Raw genomic sequence first — 22052 nt, forward strand, 5'->3', positions numbered from 1 at the left:
AAGGGAACCACCATTTGACCCAGCTGTACCACTCCCTTGTATTTATTGTATTTAAAGAATTAAAGTTATACTCTACCAGTCTATGCATACCCATGTTTATAGCAGCCCAGTTCACAATAGCCAAACTGTGGAACCAGCCTAGGTGTCCATCAACAGATGAATAGATACAGAAGATATGGTTTATATGCACAATGGAGTTTTATTCAGCCATAAAAAAATAATGAAATTGTCATTTTCAGGAAAATGGATGGAGCTTGAGACCATTATGTTAAGTGAAATGAGCCAGACTTAAAACATAGGGTTGTATGTTTTCTCTCATGTGGGAGCTGGAGAGGAAGAAGGGGAGGGGGTCTCATAAAAATCAAAGGGAGGGGGCTGGGGTCGTAGCTTGCGGGAGAGTGCTTGCCTCACACATATTGGGCATTGGGTTCGAAGGCACCACATAAAAATAATAAAAGGTAAAGATATTGTGTCCATCTTTAAAAAATCAAAGGGAGATCAGTAAAGTAGAGCACAGGGACCCAGGGAGGGAAGAGGAGAAATGCTGGGGACTAAATATTGGCCAAGTTATGTTTTATATTGTGTGCATGTATAAATGTGGAACAAATTCCACTATGTACAATTATGATACACTGATAAAAGGAAGAAAATAAATTGATAAATGCAATCTTATATATTTATTATCACGTGATATTTTGTTGCCACCATTTAAAAAAATCGAAGTTTTTAGGTAATTACATAGTTATGTTTTTACAAGTTCTCTGAACTGCTCAAGGTAAATGAAATTACTTGCAAAATGTTTGTAAGGTAGGGGACATTGTCAGTTTGTGTCTCCTGTGTTCCCTCGGGCTTTCTGTGAATAGACTATGATTTAATTGATTAGGGTTCTGCTGTTTCACGAGAGATCTTCCAGCTCCCCCAGGTCAGAGCCTTGCTTGTTCTCCACATCCTTAATCACAGTTAATTTACTTCCTGAGTCTCAACTTCAAAAGTCAGAAGGGTCCAATATCATCAACTAATGAAGGAGACCACTGGGGACTGTGGCAAAATAATATTTCATGCCCCTTCCAAAAGGGGCAGCTGCCACCAGACCACTCCAGATCCCACCAAGTTTCCCACATTTTGCTTTGTTTTCTCCCAAAATTGAACTCTAGAATGGCTCTACCCCTGTGCTACATCCAGTCCTTTTTGTTTTTTATTTCAAGACAGGGTCTCACTAGGTTACTGAGACTGGCCTAGAACTTGTCATCCTCCTGCCTCGGCCTCCTGAGTTGCTGGAATCACAGGATGTGCCTGAGAACTTGCTTGTTCACATTCCCCTTCGTGGTTATTTCATGCTTTATTAAGCAGCACCCTGTCTTTGGGCTTCTGGGTGGTTTTACACTTGGACTGGAGGCAGGGGGTTACTGGGTATAGGTGACGGTCCTACAGCATATGTTATCAGGGAGCCTTCACGCTCCATCATTCATTGTAAATGTCACTGTTTGATGTTCCTTTTTCATAAGCATAAATGTTATGGCTGCTAACATGATATTCCTTCATTTTCACCTGTAAGCGTCCTCACAGACGGGCTTCCACAGCAATGCCTCCGCTGAGCTCTGTCCCATTCCCTCCCCTTCTCCAGTGATCCCTCACTGGGCCCCTGCCCCCTGGCATCCCCTTGATTCTGCCTGCATAGAAACAAGGCACCACGTGTGTTCCTGCCGGTCCTTAGCTGCACAGGTTTCTACTTCTCTGTCTTCTCCTGTGTGGCTTTCCCCTCTTTAAGTCTTTCCTTCGCGTTTCCTTTCTCTCCTTTCCCTCATTTTATAGATACTTGGGGTGGGGGGGTCTCTTTTGGAAGCTCTTAATGAAAGAGGACTGTTTGCAGTGCAGGGAGAAAGCCACGGCCAACCCTCAAAGGCCTCCTGCCTCTGCTGTTCTGACCGCAGGTGGATATCGGTGCTGACCAACAGCAAAGAGGAGGCCCTGACCATGGCCTTCCGGAGCGAGCAGAGCACGGGGGAGAACAGCTTGGAAGATCTGACGAAAGCCATCATTGAAGAGGTCCAGCGGCTCCCTGGGAATGACGTGTGCTGTGACTGTGGCTCGTCAGGTATTTGCCCCCATGCTTGAACTGACCTGCTAAGCATCCACTCTAGATGTAGAATATAGAATAAGCTCATTACTTAAAAGCCTTGCCTCCTGTGGACACCATTGCACACGCACGCACAACATGTGTTCCCACCATGAACATCCCACCCTTTAGTTGCTCCTACCTACACCCTTTGCTCTGCCTGGAAAGCGCCCACCTGTTCTCCTTGATGGCCACCGTGCTCCCTTTCCTATGAGGATCAGTTCAGTAAGCACCAGGGACCTTAAGGGAAGAGCACAGAAAGGGTGTCCCATTATAGATCACAAGTCTGCCCTCAGGGCCTGGGTGATGTCAGGTCAAGTCCCTTTACCATTCTGATCTGCAGCTTCCTCATCCTGCAGTCAGGATAACACACCCCATTATAAGGCATTAATAACTGTGTGTGTGAAATCGGCTGACACATAGTACCTGACCTTCCTTCCTGCCTGCCCATTGAAACTTCCCAGCCTCTGCTTCACACGATGTCACCCTCCCACAAACTTCTGCTTCCAGGTAGCACTGTGTTGCCAAGGTGTTGGCAACAGCTAGCAATGGCAGAGTGCTTCCCTGTACTGAGGATTGTGCTTGGGGTTTTACTTAAATTATCACACTGAAGCTTCAGAGAAGCTCTGTGAGAAAATGCTGATGTCCCCATTTGATAGATGAGGATACTGGGTCTCAGACAAGGTGATTTGCGTTATGTCACCAAGACAGTAGAGGTGAGAACAGGGAGCCAAACCTGGTGATCTACTTATTGTTCTGCTTGTCACACTGGACTTCACAGGATGCCACAAGCACCTCAGAGAGGAGTCAGGTTTCCTGCCCTTTTCAGGTGTGTGTGATAGTGACTCACAGTGTGAGGAAGTGGCAGAATGAAGAGTAACTGCTCAGGTGCTGACTGATCAAAAAGAAATAACCGACTCTTGTGGTTGTGCATGATGTGGAGTTTCACTGGTCGTGTGTTCATATAGGAGGAAAGTTATGCCCGATTCACTCTACTGTCTTTCCCATTCCCCTCTCCCCACTGCTCCTGTCCAATCTGGTGACCCCCAAACCCCCACCCCACACTTATTGTGAGGCAGTATTCACATATCAGAGGGAACATTCAGCTGTTGGTCTTTTGGAGAGGGGATTGGCTCATTTCATCTAGCATGATAATCTCCGGTTCCATCCAACCACAAGAATGGGATCCTAGTTAGAATAAATTATACTCCATGTATGTATAATATGGCAAAATTCACTCTACTGTTATGTATATATAAAAGAACGATTTTTTTAAATGATTAAAAAAAAGAAACCAAGGAGCATCAAAGCAAGTTTATACTATTTTAGCTTTCTCTGTAATTGCATGCTAAATTAGATATCTTGTTTGTTTCATTAAATTGTTTCCACAGAACCCACCTGGCTTTCAACCAACTTGGGTATTTTGACCTGTATAGAATGTTCTGGCATCCATAGGGAAATGGGGGTTCATATTTCTCGCATTCAATCTTTGGAATTAGACAAATTAGGAACTTCTGAACTCTTGGTAAGTAATAACCTCTACTTTGAAAGAGAACTTAAAATTTATTTTTATGAATATATTTAATGTTTTGGAATTTTTGTCTCTGCTAGGTACAAAGAATTCTAATTTCCTGAATTTTTTATGAGTTTTAGGAAACAACTTTTTTTTTGATGCTGGGGATTTAACCCAGGGGCATTTAACTACTGAGCCACATCCCCAGACCTATTTTGTATTTTAGAGACAGGGTCTCACTGAGTGGCTTAGCACCTCGCTGTTGCTGAGGCTGGCTTTGAACTTGCAGTCCTTCTGCCTCAGCCTCCCAAGCCACTGTGATTACAGGTGTACACCACCTCACCTGGCTAGGGATTCATTTTTATAATAAGTTAAAATCACATGTTCACATTACCTAATGACTTATGTTATTAAAAATAATGACTAAAAAGTTCTTGATTTTATTTGTACTGTTTCTGTTTGTAAAAGTACATATGACTTAGAATTACTAAGTCACAATCACTGTCACAAAACCAGTTACTCCTTAATTCATAACTTCTTTACCTCATAACAGAATAAACAGTGTGAACTTGTGTTCCTTAGCTTTGTAATGTGGAAAAAAGTGTTATGAACAGTTAAATTTTTCTTTAACCACTGCTCCTCCCATCATGATTCACCTGAATATTGAGCCCTCATCAGATCCAAGTTAAATTGGTGCTGCCATAAATATGTCAAGAAAGGAAACAGAAGGCCCAGGTGGCATTGGCATGATGCCTGGAGGCCCTGAGCCTTGTCTTGACAAGTTTAACGCTGGTGCACTAAGAGCAAGTCTTTGTATGTAAAGTGAAAATGTTTAAGTAAAATAGAACTCAGAAGGGTTTCCCTGGAGCAGCTCCTGAGTGAACACGAGCTGAGGATAAGCTGATGATCTCGCTTGTCACTAGCCTTGTCTGGAGAAAAGTACCAAAAGCTCAGGGCAGCCAGTCCCAGCCAGCAGCCTGCCCCAGCTGAGGGTCCACTGTGCAGTGATGACCCTCCTTGTGCTGTGTGTGCCTCTTCATTCAGAAAATAGGAGATCGTGCTGACAATGGGCTCCCCGTTTCCCTCGGGATTGCAGAGAAAAGCTCAGATCTGATACCTAAGCACTTTTTCCTTTAGTGCACAGTTGGTGCTACTGAATAAAGTGCATCTCCTTGACTTGTGGAAATGAAACCCAGTCTAACACTTAGAAATAGGAAAGCCCAGTCCTAAACACTTGATGTGCAGTAAGCCCAGGCCTTGTCTACTGAAGGATGAGTACTTCTTCAACTTCACCTTGCCCTCAAAATTATGTGAATAACCAAAGGCCCTCCGGGATAAATTTTCTTGGAAATATCTTGAATCCAGAAACAATATGTTCCGTAGGTCCTCAGTTACCTGTAGCATCTTAATCTGTACCCAAATATAAAAAGTAATCCTACTTTTCTGCCCACTAGGAGTAAATGTCATCATAAAGAGGAGATGGGCTGGGGTTGAAAAATCTTTTTCTGCCCACTAGGAATTCAGCCTAAACTCACGGATGGAGCTTTCTCTCTCTGATCTCAAAGGGTTTATCAGTGTGTCGGACCAGATCCTATTCTATTCTGGCATTATCACTTGATATAGTAGATGTGATTGATTTTCTTGTCAGTCTCACTAGGGAAAAGAGAGCATGATCTGCCCATTTCTCTCATTCAGAGTTCAGTGCCTGGCATGTAGTAAGTAGATGCTCAGTAAATTTTTGTTGACCAGTTGAATGAATGGTTTATATTCTGAGTCAAATGAAGGAAAATATACATTCAGAAATCGCAAAAGCAAATAATAGGAAGCTTTTAACTAATAGTAAAGAGCTCACTGTATTGTGTTTTGTTTATGTTGAAGCTGGCCAAGAATGTAGGAAACAATAGCTTTAATGATATTATGGAAGCAAATTTACCCAGCCCCTCACCAAAACCTACCCCTTCAAGTGATATGTAAGTATCTCTAATATATTAAATTGTTCACTGTTCTATAATTGTTTTTCTATCCTCCCCCAAAATCTTCTTAGTTGTTAAGTTTTCCCATTACTGGGGCAAAGCACAGCAAAATGTATTTTTGGAATCCACAGATTCTTTCCACCATCAGTTTCCCCTAGGTAGGTGCAGCTGAGCACCTGCTCTGTGGAGCATAGAACTTCATGAGGATGAGGATAGTTTTCTACACTTGGAGCACGTTGTGACACATGAAAGACCTACAAAGACTACTGGAGCTGGGCACTGTGGTGCTCACCTATAATCCCAGAGACTCGGGAGGCAGGAGGATCACAAGTTCAAAGCCAGCGTGGACAGCTCAGCAAGACCCTGTTCAAAAAGCAAAAGAATGGGGGTTGTAGCTCAGTGGTAGAATGTTATTGGGTTCAATCATCCCTGGTACCAAAAAAAAAGAGAGAAGAAAAGGACCATAGGAGATTCCTGTCAGACTGGCAAAACTCCCAATGCTTTCCACCCCAATGCTTTCACTCAGTAAGTCTGGGAAAGCAGACATTCTACTAATATATTGCTGGTGGAAATACAAGATGGCACATTATAAAAAACAAATTAGTGAGATTGGGATTGTGGCTCAGCTGTAGAGTGCTTGCCTGGCATGTGCGAGGCACTGGGTTCAATCCTGAGCACCACATAAAAATAAATAAAATAAAGGTGTTGTGTCCAAATACAATAAAAATTTTTTTAAAAAGATTACCTATATTTACCAAAGCTATAAGTCTATTTACCGTTTGATTCAACTGTCCCACTTCTGTGAAGTTATTCCTCTTCTGTAGTAGCAAGAGTAGAAACAAAGCAAGTATCCACTTATAGGCCTCTGAATGAATGTTAGGGTACAGTCACACAGTTGAGCACCGTGTAGATCATTGTTACATAAAAGAAAGCAAGACACAGAGCACCAAACAAAATGGACTGCCCTGGGGAAAGGAAGGGTGCCAGGGAGTCAGTAAAGTACACCTGTCCCTTCAATCCAGACTCATGTTCAAACTTGGGAACTGAAATTTGACTCAATTTGTTGATCTCTCACTACCCACTGCCTAGGTCTTAGATTCTGATAGTAAAAGATGCATAAAGGTAGATGTTTATGAACCAAAATTTACTTGAGGGAACACTTGAAAGCACACAGGAAATCAATAAAATTGCATGCTTTGGGCAGGAGTGGGTGTGAGACTTCTAAGTATTCTTTGATACCACTTTTATGTTTGAGCCATGTAACTCTATTAATCTATTCAAAATGTTTTAATTGAATTAAACCCAGGATCTTACACATGGCAATCACGCTCTATCACCAAGCTATGCCCTCAGCCCCCACAATTCAAGTGTTCTCAGTGCTGTGTAGAGTAGGATAGAGACTGACTGCCCCGGTGGTCAGGGAAGGCCTTGGAGGAGGAAGGCTGGAAGCAGGACACCTCTCTTCCTTGGACACCGGATTTGAGAAACTACTCAAATTATTAGTGGGCACATTCAGTCTGAAATGTGAGATCAAGTCTCACAGAAGCCTCTTAGCAGTGGTCTTTTCTTGGATTCTGCAAATGCCTGCTGTGTGCTTCCTGTCTGCTGGGGAAACAGCAGGAGACAAACTGCATGCAGAGCCTATCAGCCATGATGCCTGGGGTCTGGAGGGTAGCATAGGTGTGACCCAGGGAGTGAGAGTTTGGGGTGCAGGGGGCTTGGATAGCTCCCCCACCTAACATGGAGACCATCTTGCTTGGTCTCCAAGTATATTGTCACAAAACTGCCGATGTCTTTTCCACACTAGTAAGAGCAGTTCACCCTGAGCGGTCAACTTGGGAAATCAGCTGGATCATAAAGCTGCAGTAAACAAAGAAATTCTGAGTCCCCTCACCAGCCTTCTGGCAGCAAGGGCTTGAGCACACAGAGAGCCGTCCTGCCCACGCCAGTGCTTCCAGAGTCTCTGCACACCCAGAATTCAGACCTGGCTAGGAGAGAGTATAACTAGGCTGCTGCACTTCAGATCCCTGCCCTCTGTGACTTGAGCTGTGTGACCTTAGGCTAGGCTTGAGCCTCAGTTTCCTCATCTGAAGACTGTGTCTACCTCTTGGGGTTATGCTAAGGCTTAAGGGACTTGAATTAAAAAATGACTGGGGACAGCACTCTGTATAAGTATTATTTCATTATTTGGACAGCTACCCAGAGAAATAAAGTGAACCTTCTGTAATATGCAGTTCATAATTTAGTCATTCAGCAAACAACTTTTTTTTGAGACAGTCTAAGCTCTTTCAGACTGGCCTTGAATTTGCAATCCTCCTGTCCCAGTCTCCCAAATAGCTGGGATTTCAGGCATGTGCCACCTGCCCTGTTCATTCAGTAAATTCTTATTAGGCCACCTCTATGCTCTGGGTATTGTGTTAAGTGCCAAAGATACAGTAACAACACAGAATTCCTGTCCTTACATTCTGACCATGGTGAGGAAAACAGAGAATTAAAAACTAGATAGTATAATTTCTCCTAGAATTAGGTGTTATAAAGGGAATACGAGAAGATGAGTAGTAGGAGGGGGTCGTTGGAGTGGAGAGCTGCAGTAGGTGGGCCTGAGAGTGGGCCAGGCTGATGGACAGTGGTGTGGGTGCAGGACAGGCGCAGCCATTCTAAGCTGTAAGACAAAGGCAGGTGTGACTGCAGGGACAACAGGAGGCAGAGTGTAGGAGATGGTATGTGAGGTGGGGCCACATCACAGGTGGCCTGTAGGATGTGTGATGTTTGGGGTTTTACCCTAAGTGTGACTGAGAGGTTTTAAACAGAGAAGCTTGATGATCTAAGTTCTGTTTTTAATGTGTCATTTTAGCACAGCAGTTCTCAACTAGGGGTGACCGTCCTTGGCCACCAGAGGACACTAAGCGGTGTCCAGACCTGGGCAGGTGTCACTGGCACCAGTGGGCAGAGGCCAATCATCCTGAGGTTAGAAGTCCTGCTATAGGTGATTGTGAAGGATAGATGGTGGGCCAGATGGAAGCACAGCCAGGGAGAATCTGGTCTGCCAGATCCACTGCAGAATGGAAGCAGTTCAGCTAGAGGTGGCAGCAGGGGGACGAAGCAGAATAGTTGGACTTCAGTGTGCTCTGAGGGGAGTTGCTGGTGGCTAAGGCCTTGCTGGTGGGTCTAAGTGTGGGGCGTTTGAAGAGCTCCCTGAGAAGGTAACCCGTGGGCTTTTGCCCAAGCCCCCAGGTACATACAGGGACCACTGATCGGAATATGGTTGATGAGCAGGGCCAGGTTTAGGGGGAGCTGTCTTTTCCAGCCCTAGGAGGGGAGCTCTGGTGTCTAGAGCTTTAGACAACTGACCTTTTCCCTCCCCAGAACCCCAGTGTCACAAAACCTGTGATTGCCAGGGGACTACAAACCAAGAGCCCTGGAAGAATTGAACATATCCTGTCTAGTGAGAGGCCACACACTTCCTGTGGCCACAGATCGGGTGACCCAAGGGTGGAGATCTTCAGGGTGGCCCAGGTGGTACGACACCCGAGTGTCCTCTGCATCATTTCTGCCAGATGGTCACTGGTGTTGGTGTGTTCCTTCCAGCACCTGGATGCAACCTGCAGAACTTGCTGAAGGTTAGTTAAAACACCAGAGGAATCCCTCCCACAGCTCTCCATCGTTGGTCCTAGTTCTGCCTTCTGGTAGCAAAAGGAAGACAGCTTTCAAAATGAGGCTTTAACCCATGCATCACTCTGTTCTGTACCTACTCTCGCATCCCTGGGAGGGTACATAAGGCAGGGGGCGTTAGTCGTATTTTACAGATAAGAGAACAGGCACATCCAGAACTTGGTCTATCAAGTGGTATCAGATTAAAGCAAGCTGTTCAGTTCTTCAGCCTGGTGCTCAACACAGTAGCTGCCTTCACACTTCATGTAAGTCACGAGGGGACTCAGAAGCCAGGCTTAGCCCATTCTTTCACCTTAGTGAAAGTTTTTGTTTGTTTGTTTCCAGTTTGTGTGTGTGTGCGTGCGCATGCGCGCACTTGGGATGGAATCCACATTCTCACACATGCTGGGCAAGCACTCTACCACTGAGCTACCCTAGCCCTCTTTAGCAGTCTTCTAGCACATCAGACTGTGGCCATCCAAAAAGGACTTGACCTAAGTATAAAGACACCCATGTGTGCTAGATCTTGGCTACTTAGCAGACGCTGCACAAAGTTGAGGAAGGGCCAATAACTGTGTGCTGTCCTCACCCAGCTTAGCTCTTTTGACCGTCAACCCAGAATGAGAGAACTGTACAGTTCTGAATTGTGTAGAACGCAGGGGCCAGCAACAGTTACCGCAGGTGTGAGAGAGCCATCTCTGAAGAAAGAAAGCATCTGTTAGGTGCTGTACTTTCTTTCTTTTTTTTTGAAAGAGAATATTTTTAATATTTATTAATTAGTTTTCAGTGGACACAACATCTTTGTTTGTATGTGGTGCTAAGGATTGAATCCGGGCCGCATGCATGCCAGGCGAGCGCGCTACCGCTTGAGCCACATCCCCAGCCCTGCTGTACTTTCTTGAATTCAAAATGTGCTAAGGAGTATTGTTCACCATTTTTAGATGAAAAAGCAGAAGCTCATAAAGATGAAGTAAGGGCACACAGCTAGCATGCTGCAGAACTAGGATATGAACTCAGACTCTGTTTGCTGTCTTTTTATTAACTGGCTCGTGGAACCAGGAAAATGGTTCATTCAAATTAGGGACACACTGGTAGGAATGTAACACCAAACACAGGAGGTTGGTATCTGTTCAGGTACAGCTGGATCTGGAATGGCAGACATGATCTTCTGACCCCAGCTCTGTCTCCCTATCTCTTGTCTCCTTTCCTCTGAGCTGACTTCTGTTTCAGAATTATCCCAAAGGTGGCAAAGATGACCATTGTGCCACTTAGGTTGTATTTTCTTTTTCTTTCCTTTTTTTTTTAGTGGTTGATGGACCTTTATTTTATTTATATGTATGTGGTGCTAAGAATCAAACCCAGTGCCTCACACATGCTAGGCAAGCACACTACCACTGAATCACAACCCCAGCCCTTAGGTTGTATTTTCCAGTGGCCAGGAGGTGGGTTTGGTCACACCAGGAGCAAGTGAACTGAAGTAGCAAGGGTGACTATTCAAGAAATGTCACACCCACTCAGACCTTGGGCTGGTTGTCCACAGTAGGCTACTGCTGCCAGCCTGAAACCTGTGCAGGGAAGAGAGTCATTGTCATCCTTTGGGGGTTACTGAAGACAGCTTTTCTGAGGCTCAGTAACATCAACTATAAAATGGGGTATTGTATCTGAAGACTAAAATCCTTTTCTCAAAGCTCTGAAAACTTTTAATTGGTCTTTAAGGAGTTTTAACTTTTTTGATTTTTCAACTTCTATAAATACTTACATGGATTTGAGTTTGAAATATTAATAAATTTCTTATGATCTCATGATGGGGAAAAATCAGTTATGGTCTATAAGCCATTAATTTTGTAACTGCACATTACCTGCATATACTAGTAAATATATATCAATTTCTTTCTTTTGTCTCTCTTGTAATAACTTGATCTAAAACCTGGTTTGTTTGAATATTGAAAAGAACCATATTTTAATGGCTCTTAAAAGCTCTTCTCAAAGAGGAACATCTGTCAGAACAATGTGTGAACCTTTAGCTATTGAAAAATCAAGTTCTTGGGTCATTTTGTTTTGTTCTGTTGTAGGACTGTATGAAAAGAGTGCATCACTGCGAAGTACGTCGACCACAGGTTCTCAAGGAAGACCTGCTCCTCCTCGTCAGCTAAGCTGAGTGAGTTGCTGGAGGCCATCAAATACAGGGATCTACTTGCACTCATTCAAGTCTATGCAGAGGGGGTGGAGCTCCTGGAACCACTGCTGGAACCTGGACAGGTAGGGCCTGTTAAAATCCCAGGGCAGAACGTCACAGCTGCTCAGATGATGTTATGTTACTGTAGCGCAAGATGATGGATCCTGATACCTTGATTGGACATGTCTAAACAGCGAGAATTCAAAGTGAAAGCGGTTCTCTTAATAATTGCTTAGTGCATGGATGCAGCTGAAGCTGCTGGAGGCAAGTGGGCCTGTTCTCGTCCTGCCATCCTTACCCTTCCCTTCTCAGGAGCTCGGGGAGACCGCTCTTCATCTTGCCGTCCGAACTGCAGACCAGACATCTCTTCATTTAGTTGACTTCCTTGTACAAAACTGGTATGGCTTTTGCTTTCTCTGTTGAATTTATATGACTTACACAGTAGCACAAATGGGTCCTGTTAGTGGCCTGGATCAGGACTGAGCAAGCTTTTTCCTAAAAAGTCAGATAATAAAAATTTGAGGCTTTGCAAGCCATGAGGTCTCTATTGCAGCTGTTCACTTCAGCCATTGTGGATTGAAAGCAGCTAGAGACAGCATGTAAATGAGCGAGCGTGGCTGTGTTCCAGGAAAATTTCATTTACAAAAACTGGGGATGGGCCAGATATGTTCCACAGGCTATAGTTTGCCAACCGCTGGCCTCGATAAATGTAAAATCCCATCTCTGTGTCCAGAAACCTGCTGCACTAGGACAAGTCAAAAGAAGGCGTAACAGCAAGGCCAGCCATGTTTTGTGAGTTTTCATTGTTCCTAAGCTCAGCGTAAGGCAGCAGTGTATGTGGCTGGATCATGGTTCATTCAAATTAGGAACACACTGGTAGGAATGTAACACCAAACACAGGAGGTTGGTATCTGCTAAATTCTTTATTGCACTGCTCTGTAAGCAGCAGATGAGAGGAGGAGCTGGAGCTTATCCAGAGGGAGTCATCGAATGGGAAGAATGGTGCGTGGAAGGAGCCAAATGGCGTAAATGCCCAGGCTTCCTCCTCAGAAGTAGCAGAGAACTCTGAGCAGTGGCAGAGAACGTGGTCTCCAGACAAGTCCTCCTGTCCACGTCCCCACTTGCCTGTCCCTGTCTTGGTAGTCGTGAAAATAAGCACGTAGCCTCTGTATATACCTTGGTTTTTTCATCTGTGCACCTTGGTTTTTCATCTGTGCAATAGAAGCTATGAATAGTACTCATCAAGTGGGTATGAAGATTACATGTGCCATACCTAGAAAAGCTAAGAGAGTGTCTGTCCCACAGGAGGCACTCAGTAAGTGCCCACCATTCCTATCAGTATGTTGTGGACAAAGTTAGGTGTAATGTTAGGAATATGATTTTCCCTGTGAACAATAAGGGCTCATATTTGAGTCAGTTATTAACACAGAAATAAGTAATTATAAGGCTAAGCCTGGTGGCGTATGCCTCTTGTCCCAACTGCTCGAGAGTCTAAGGTTGGAAAATCACAAGTACCAGGCCAGCCTGCACAACATAAACAACATAGTTTGGCTCTGTATTTAAAAAAAAAACCACAGAAATGAGTAATTACAGTATTAGTTTCCCCTTAATCTGCAGTTTTGCTTTCTGAGTTGTCAGTTACCCATGGTCATCCATGGTCTGAAAATTCTAAAAATAAATAATTCATAAGTTTTCAGTAACTTTCATTACAGTCTATTGTTGTTAATCTCTTTCTGTGCCTGATTTATAAATTACACTTTATCCACAGGCATGTGTATATATGGAAAAAAACACAGTCTTTATAGGGTTTAGTACATTTTGTAGTTCAGGAATCTCCAGAATTCCTGAAATGCAGGTACATCTCTCCCGCAAAAGAGGGAGGAACTACCGTCGCACATGGTTTAAGTTGTAGAGGAAGTCAGTTCTTCCAACAATGTTGTAATTTTTCAGTGGGAACCTGGATAAGCAGACGTCCCTGGGAAATACGGTTCTGCACTATTGCAGCATGTACGGCAAGCCTGAGTGCCTGAAGCTGCTGCTGAGGAGCAAGCCCACTGTAGTCATCGGTAAGCCTGCCTCCGTGTCTCTTGGTAACCATTCTCTGAACATTTCTCCAGCAGGACTGAGACTTACATTGTACTTCAGTTATTGTTCCTTGACTTTCAAGATGTGTCCTAGATGATCATGTAATTTGTTTTTCCCCGTATTTCAGTTAACCAAGCTGGAGAAACTGCCTTGGACATAGCAAAGAGACTCAAAGCTTCCCAGTGTGAAGATCCGGTGAGCAAAAAATGGAATGGGAGATTTTTTTAGACATCAGCAGCCTTGAAAGTGTCATTTTGAGAAAGTGGAATTGGAGATAAAGGAAGCAGATTCATTCCTTTAAACATTTGCTAAAGAAATTCAGATAAGCACTAAGCTGCATTTGAAAAAGTGGTAAAATGACAAACTTGTCATCTGCATGTCTTTTGAATATAGTCGTGACGTGGGAGTGAGAGGCTTTGGAGAGGTGTCGATGCCAGCTAGGGTTGAGGATCAGGCCGTGTCCATTAGGCTTGCTCTGCAGCTAACAGTAAAGAATTGTAGGGAAGCCACTTTCAAAGCTGGCAAGTAAAGCCCAGTGTGCTGGTTTCAAGCGCTGAGCACACAGCTCTCCCAGCTCCCCAACCCACAGTGCATGCTCACCTTTGGACCCCACTAGCTCTTGCTTAATACCCTGGGCCTTCATGTCAGCATGCACTCCTGACCATAGTGACTCAGTCTGTGTCTCTGTTGCTAACAACACAGTACCACAGACTTGGTAGTTACAAAGAAAATAGATTTTTTTTCAGCTCTTGGATCTGGTTCAGGTCCAGGGGCCACATCATATGGTGGCCTTTTTGCTGGTATAACACATTACATGAGAGACTAAGAGCACGTGTGTCATCTCCCTCTTCTTCCAAAGCCATCAGTATTCAGTCTTAGGGCTCCACCTCGGTGAGCATCTTAATCCCAGTCACCTCCTGGAGTCCCCCACCTCTAAACATTATGATTGGATTCAGTCTCCACCCACTTAATACCTCACCATGTGGATTGGATTCTAGCATGAGTTCCAGAGGGGACAAACTGTATTCACACCATAGCTCATGGGAAAGGGAGAAAGAGGAAAGAAGAAGGCATATTCCCTCAAATTTTCTGCTGAGTGCCAGGTTCCAGGCCTCACAGTTGTATTTTTTTTATTCTTAAAAGGACCCTTTAAGACAGTTATCCTTACCCACATTTTATAAATAAGAAATGGCATGCCAATAATCCCAGTTACTCTGGACACTGAGGCAGCAGGGTTGCAAGTTTAAGGCCAACCTGGGTAACTTAGACCCCATCTGAATATTTAAAAAGAACTGTGATGTAGCTCATGGCAGAGCACTTGACTGGGTTCAGTCCCCAGTACCAAAAATAAATAAAGACCCTGGGCTGGGACTTTGTAAAGGCCTATCTCTTAAATTTGACAGACTCCTGATTTTGTTTTCCAGCCAGGAATTTGCAGTTCTGAGGTTTATTTTAATAATGTTAAAAATGCTTTTAGTTTTGGAGAAAAGCTCTGCCTTCAGTTCTCTGCAATCCCCCAAGCCCGTCACGTCCAGTCCAGCCTGTCCTATCAGAGTCGTGCCTACAGTGCAGCTACCCCTAATTTATTCGAAGCCAGGAATATGGTGTGGTTTGCCCAGTGTTTGTGTGACGTTAGCGTGTTTTGGCCTTTCAATTGAAATGGTGTACACTTGCTGTTACTTCCAGCTTTCCCAGGCTAAATCTGGAAAGTTCAACCCACACGTCCATGTAGAGTACGAATGGAACCTTCGACAGGAGGAGATCGATGAAAGTGATGACTATCTGGATGACAAAGTAAGTGTCGAGGGTGTTCCCTGAGCCCCACCTTCCCCTGGATTTTGACCCTGACTGACAGTGACCTTTTTTTGTGAGTTAATTTTGTTAATTTTGGTCTTAAGACCTGATGTACCAGATGTTTCTTGGTCTTGGATCCCCGTTGGTTGGGCACCACTTAACAGCTATAATCAGTCAGGGTCCTGCTGGGAAACAGCCAGTAAGATGGAGAGAGAGATGTGCTTCAAGGAAGGGGTTCACATGATTGTGGGAGCTGGCAGGGAAGCAGGCAGGAGACCCCAGAGGGATTTGATGCAGCAGCATTGAGGCTGAAGGCAGTTGGGAGGCAGAATTCCTTGTTCTTCAGGGACCAGTCTTGACTTTACCCCTCAAGTCACTGGTTGAGGCCCACTTGCATTCTGGAGGGTAGTCCAAAACCTGTTGGCATAAACACATCTAAAAACTTACCTACACAGCAACATCTAGACTGGTGTTTGACCAAACATTGGGATACCATAGCCTAGCCAAGGTGACACATCAAATTAACCTTCAAAACAGCTAATGGGTGTGTACTAACAGTTGTCATTTATGAAATACTTAAATGAGCCTAGGCTATGTTAAGTATGTATATTGTTGTTGTCTCCATTTTACAGAAGAGAACACTGTTCACAAAGAAAACTGAGCACCTTGTCTGAAGTCTTATAACTCACGAATATGGTCTCAGGATGAAACCAGTTCCCTGGGCCCTCGTGGGTAGTTCTTAACCAGCTCAGAAAGTTCATTCCTATGTTTATTCATCAGACATATGCTGGGCACTCCCTCTGTGCCAGGCAGGATACAAGGAATATCAAAGAGAGATCCTAAAGCCATTCACCACTTCAAGGGGAGATCAGTTATTACACAATGTGACAACTTTTAATGAGAGTTTGGGGAAATTCTGAAACATGTTTATTCATTTACTCATTGTTGTGAGGCTGTCTTAGAGCACAGGAACCTGGTGACCACCTGAAGAGGTCCTCCCTGAGCCTTAAGGACAGCCCTTGTTTATCATCTCACCCACTATTGTTTCATCTACCAGCCGAGCCCCATCAAGAAAGAGCGCTTGCCCAGACCTCAGAGCTTCTGCCACTCCTCCAGCATCTCCCCACAGGACAAGCTGTCACTGCCAGGTTTCAGCACCCCGCGGGACAAGCAGCGGCTCTCCTATGGGGCCTTCACCAACCAGATTTTTGCCTCCACGAGCACAGACTCACCCACGTCACCAACTGCAGAAGCTCCACCTCTGCCTCCTAGGAATGCTGGTAAAGGTACGGCTTGAGAGGGCTTTGTGGCTCCATCCTCAGAGCTGGTAGTCTGCCCCACTTTGGTAAGAATTCAAGGTACACGTAAGGGGCCAAGGACGAATGTGTTGTGAAAGACAGCTTGAAGTACGCACCTTGCCATCTGCCCAACACCGTCAGCAGGACAGGCAGAGTGGTGGGACTGTACACACATTGTCTGAGGTTAGCCTCACAAGAGTCCTGTGAAGTATGTGCTTTTGTGCCTCTTTTACAGAAGAGGGAAATATAGCTCAAAGAGCTAGAGTGACTGAGTCTTAGGGTTAGGGTGACACAGCCAGTTAAGTGGTAAGATTGAGATTCAGTCTGAGATCTGCATGTCCTAAAAACCTGGGCTGTTTGTAACATGGGATGAAATTTTGGTTTGCTTGATACTTCTCTCTGCACTGAGCTTGTTCTGTGTGGAAGATGCTACTCTAATGTATTAGTAATAGTGCTGGTTAACAGGATGCACTTTTCTTTGAAAAGCTCTCAGCCACACGTGCCTTGTCCCATGGTCTCAAGATAGGCACTGTAGACACTGACATTGTGCAGACAAGGGTGCTGAGGTTCAGAAATGCTGAGCAACTGTTCTGAGGTTCTCAGCTACTTGGATTCTAACCCAGGTTCTGTGCGACCAAAACCTATATTCCTGTACACTCTGAAGAGGATGTTTTCCCCCGGGGTGCTACCTGGAAAGGAATCTTCCCTGGAACAGTGTTTTTGTACTCCTTATCAAGTACTCACAGGACTGGCATCTTGGGCTAATGGTCCAGTGTCCTACTCTGTAACAACGGAGTTCTCATCCTGTATTATCTGACCATGGAGTGTTCCCTGTTCAGAAAGTCAATGTGCCCACCTGCATAGGGACAAGTTGAGGCACAGAAATGCCAACAAAGAGTCACCCGAGCCAAGGGAATTGTTGAGAGGTACCCAGAGCTGCAATTCCCAGTTTGACCTCTGCCAAAACCACCAAATGCAGGATTCTCCCTGCACTCAGCCTGTGCTAGCACAGGTTTTGAGGGCTCTCGGTACACAATGCCCTGCCTATTTGAATCACACAGAGGCTGTTTTCTGGGAAATGTGAGCTTTATTCAAAACTGTTTTCAGAGCTTATTCTTCCTTGAAAGAGTATTATAAATGAGAGCTGTGTTCCTAAGGAGACCCCAAATGGCCTCATAGATCATAAAATAATGGAGAAAAGTTAAAATAAGGCTTTGGAATGAATACTTCTCATCAAAGAGGACCAGTAGCCGCAGCAGTAGTAGCACATGTAAGCCAAATACGCAGGGGACAGAGTTCCCCGCAATGTGTACACTGTGCTGGAACACAGCCTTACACCCCCGCATCCAGCTGCAGGTGTGTAGGGCGAGTGCCCTGCCACTGCCTCCCTTGGGTAATGATGTGCCCCATCAGGGTACCATCTGACCATAGCAGAGACTCCCTCTCTGCAACCCAGAGGACACTGTGAAAACCTCCAAACCAAATAAAATGATGGGGGAAGTGAGTCTGACACAATTCACATCCCCTAGTTGTGGTTGCTGATGGCATGATGGCCTATCTGGACAGGTGGGACCTGTACCTACTCACACAGCATCTAGGTCACTGAGAATCTGGAATCTGGGCTACAGAACAAACTGACACCAGAGTCCTGGGGGCCCATAGACTCCCCCACCTTCTCCCACTCCCTTCTGTAATTTTGTCTCAAGGGCACAGAGAAATCCATAAAATACACTCTCTGGCTTAGTGCCAAGCATCTCTTGCCTGCCTTGAATAAATTCTAACAAGCCCTCTACCAGCAACCCAGAAGACAAAGACTAAATTTATTTAGTGATTCAGCTGCTGAAACAAGAGCTTAGAGACTTGGCCATAGCAACCGTGGTCAGCTAAGGACAGACTGCTCATCCCTCTCCCTCCAAAAAAGGCCCACGACTGAATGTGGAACCCCTTCCTGCTGTTCGGAGCACGTTCCTCTTGGCTGTGGGTAGCAGGACATGAGGTTTGGGCTGTCTGCTGGTAATTCGTGAGGAGTGCAGCTTTCTCATGTCTTCTATGAGGACCTGAAGCATGGCTCTCCTGTGGCTAGGAAACTGGTCGTGTCTAGAGTGGAGTTCCTAGGAGACGTGGGTAAAGACCAGATGGTGCTCTGTGCGCACATGGTTCTGTTTTGCGGCCCCGATGTGTCCTTCGCCTCGTCCTGCTCACTGATGGAAGCACTGACGAGGCTGTCTTGGACTGTTGTTCAGGCTGCTCACTCTCCATGGCAAGGAAGCTGTGGTCCTCTGCAGCACAGGTCACCTCCCTGTGAACTTAGGGATCGGAGGGGTAACAGTTTCCGGTGAAACAGAAACAGACACTCGTGACACAGTCCCCACAAATGAGGGAAGTACATAGGGGAGCAGTAGAAAGAATTCTCCTGAACCCAGGTCAGGAATATTTTCAAGAAATTCCAGCTGCCTCAAAATTCAGAGAAGTTTGACCTAAACTACCACCAGGCAAAGGCCCCTTGTGCTTGAGCATGCTCCCATAAGTCTCAGAAGAACTCAGCCATTCAGGACCCCCAAATCACCTTCCTTAAGCCACCTGCAGCAGAGTTTTGCTGCCTAATCCCTTTCACAGGTGAGGTCCAGAGAGAGTAGAGGAAAGCTACAGAATGGTGTGCACAGGTGTCTCCTGCTCCTGGTGAGCAGCTCTCTCCTGCCCCATGCCTTATGTTTAAAAACAATCCTTAAATTAAAATTATGTGTGGAATTTAGATTTTTTTTTAGAGCTACAAGAATGCCTAAAGATTTACACAGTCGGCATCCTATTAGATAAGGAAACTGAGCCCTGGAATGGTTAAGGAATTCACCTCAGGTCACATGGAGGCTGGATAGGATAGAAAATTTAACTGGATCTGTCAGACCAGATCTTGCAGTTTCTCCTTTCCTGTGTTGAGGAACATGGTCCATCTTTGTCTTACCTGCTTCACAGGGTTGTCATCAGACTCCAATTAGACAGGGCTGGAGTCGTAGCTCAGTGGTAGAGCACTGGTCTAGCACATGTCAGGCACTGGGTTCAATCCTCAGCAGCATATAAAAATAAATAAAATAAAGGTATTGTGTCCATCTATAACTGAAAAAAAATTTAAATCCCAAGGGCCTGGGGATACAGCTCAGTAGATAGAGTGCTTGCTTCACATGCACAAGGCCCTGGGGTTCAATCCCAAGCACACACACAAAAAAAAGCATAACCCTGCACTGCTCTGGGAAAACTTATATTCGGATTGTTGGGCTGTGGCAGTAGAGGTACCTGGTGTGGAAGGACGTCGGGGACAGCACAGTGCCACAGAACCCATCTGCACACCAGGGACTTGGAGATACATATTGCCTGCATATGTTTGGTTGATTTGTTGGTTGGGTTTACCTGTTTTTAATAACATTAAGCTTTTGAACTGTGACTTTCTATGGCAGTTCAAGTTGGTGCCTTTTGTGTAGCACACGGAACCCTCCGCCCCACTCTAGATCCAGTGGAGATGAGACGAGACATGTATGAAACATGTAGCTCAGTGCGTGGCACCTGGGCTCCCAGAGGGCTTCCACTGCTGGCACTGGTACCTCTGCAATGCCACAGCTATTAGCAGGAAATCCTCACAGGTGCTCCAAATAGTGAGACCCACACTGTGTAGGCACTTCCCCTCCAAGAAAGGATTTTTTAAGAAAATGAAAAAATCTGATCCCAAGAAACATAACGTACTTTAAAGGATTAACCTTTCAAGCTGTGGAGAGGGGAACAACTGATGTGCGAATTACAGTTCCCGCCTGTTGGCTGACAACCACTCCTGGAGTCAGGCTCTGTGTTGCCTCTGGTGTGGCCTGTCAGTCAGCCCTGACAGCCAGCCCTGAATTGCTCACATGTTTTCTGCCTCAAGCGGGCTCTAGCCTCGGTCTGAAAAGCCAGCAGACCATCTGGCATGGTGCCCGGCATCATAGTAAAAGAATCGAGAGATAAACAAACCTCTGAGGCATCTCAGTCCATGTCAAGCCGGACACACTGCCTAGGCAGCTGTGAACGTGTGAGAAGCCTTCAGACTTCCTCTTCTCTTCTTCCAAAAAGCTGCCTGTCCCTTGCCCCACAAAAAAAAAGACTGATCCTTGTCCACCAGGGCAGTCCTGCCTCTGTGTGTCTCATCTAACCTGAGAGATCCTGCTGAGAGTCAGTGTTCATCTGAAAAATAAGGATTGGGTGTCCAGCCTGCAGGGACACTGCAGAGAGCACGCTGAGCACTCAATAAATGGGAGTTTTATCTTTCTCGCCTCAAGTGTTCATTCCAGGGGCCAGAACATTAGAGGAGTGCAGAAGCTGGCACTCCAGGGGAGAAAAACCCATGGAATATGCCATCGGGCCAGTAGGGGTTACTGCTTGCAGTTCTGAAGAGGTGCAAGGAAGTCTTCATGCACTGTCCAGGTGAGGAGACATAGCTCGTCAATGACAGGCCACAGGCTGCTGCCTTCACATGCAGAATGCACAGAGCAGTTGCCATCCATGTCCATGTTTAAAGCATGAATAACGAAGAATCAGTGAAGGCACGTCCCAAAAGTAGGTGGCCAGAGCAAGGAGAAGCTAAGCTTTCTGTCCCAGAGAGTCACCTTGCTGAAAGCCTGGGTGTGAAATGGCTGCAGCAGCTGTGCCCAACAGCTGGGCTGGGATTCCCACAGTGCTTCTCCCACTTTTCTCAGAGTTTATAGCAGCAGTTTCAGAGGTCAGGGCCAGTGGAGCAGGCACATGCCTCAGCTCCCTGCAGGGGCCCACCATGAGGAGTGTACAGCCCTGGGAATGCAGAGGCATTTGGGAAGTGTCCATTAGGAGCATCAGTCCCGTGGTGGTGACTCCACAGTTTCCTGGGAATTTTAATCTCCTTACTGCTGCCCATGGGCCGTCGGCTTGGAGTCATATTGGATTTGTGTTTGGGGTTGTTTTGCTTTTGTCTTGGCCCTTGTCAGTTACCCCATCCTTTCTAAACTATTGCACACTAGTGACCTTGCCCCAGCTGAGAACATTGTGACTTTTGCCCTCAGCAGTGGCCACTGACTCAGGCCTTCTGAGTCTCCTGACCACCAGGGTATGTAGGGGATGCAGAGGAAATCCTGTTGTGCTTGCCTTTAGGAATGTGTGAGCAATTATTAAAAGAACCCACCCAAGGCCCCTGGAATCTGAGACTTTCTCTTATCACTGGAGTCAGGCATTGTGTTGCCTCTTGGTGGCCTGTCGGTCAGCTCCGGTTGTCAGTCCATCATAGACGGAGACTGAAAAACAAATGAGTACTGGTGCTGTTTTCTGTGTAGAGATGGGCCAGCAGTGGTGTGCTCTCAGGCACAGGCATCCCTCTGCCATGCTGGAACTGGCTGGCCCTGTCACTGACTTACTGACATGTCCCAGCACTCACCTTGCCGTGCCCACTTCCCCATCT

The 22052-nt window shown here is 45.6% G+C and overlaps 1 protein-coding gene across 1 annotated transcript in view; it reads left to right on the forward strand.

Moving 5' to 3' along the window:
• Nucleotides 1-22052, forward strand: part of LOC143640029 (arf-GAP with SH3 domain, ANK repeat and PH domain-containing protein 1-like) — a gene marked incomplete at its 5' end in the record, with an annotated part of 70909 nt that overhangs the window by 41491 nt on the left and 7366 nt on the right. Inside the window, 9 exon segments of the mRNA XM_077108010.1 lie at nucleotides 1932-2095; nucleotides 3508-3641; nucleotides 5508-5599; nucleotides 11326-11512; nucleotides 11742-11827; nucleotides 13380-13495; nucleotides 13642-13709; nucleotides 15201-15308; nucleotides 16366-16594. Of these exon segments, the coding sequence (XP_076964125.1) occupies nucleotides 1932-2095; nucleotides 3508-3641; nucleotides 5508-5599; nucleotides 11326-11512; nucleotides 11742-11827; nucleotides 13380-13495; nucleotides 13642-13709; nucleotides 15201-15308; nucleotides 16366-16594 (1184 nt within the window).

This window comes from Callospermophilus lateralis, unplaced genomic scaffold (genome assembly GCF_048772815.1).
Source record: "Callospermophilus lateralis isolate mCalLat2 unplaced genomic scaffold, mCalLat2.hap1 Scaffold_1096, whole genome shotgun sequence".
Lineage (NCBI taxonomy): Eukaryota > Metazoa > Chordata > Mammalia > Rodentia > Sciuridae > Callospermophilus > Callospermophilus lateralis.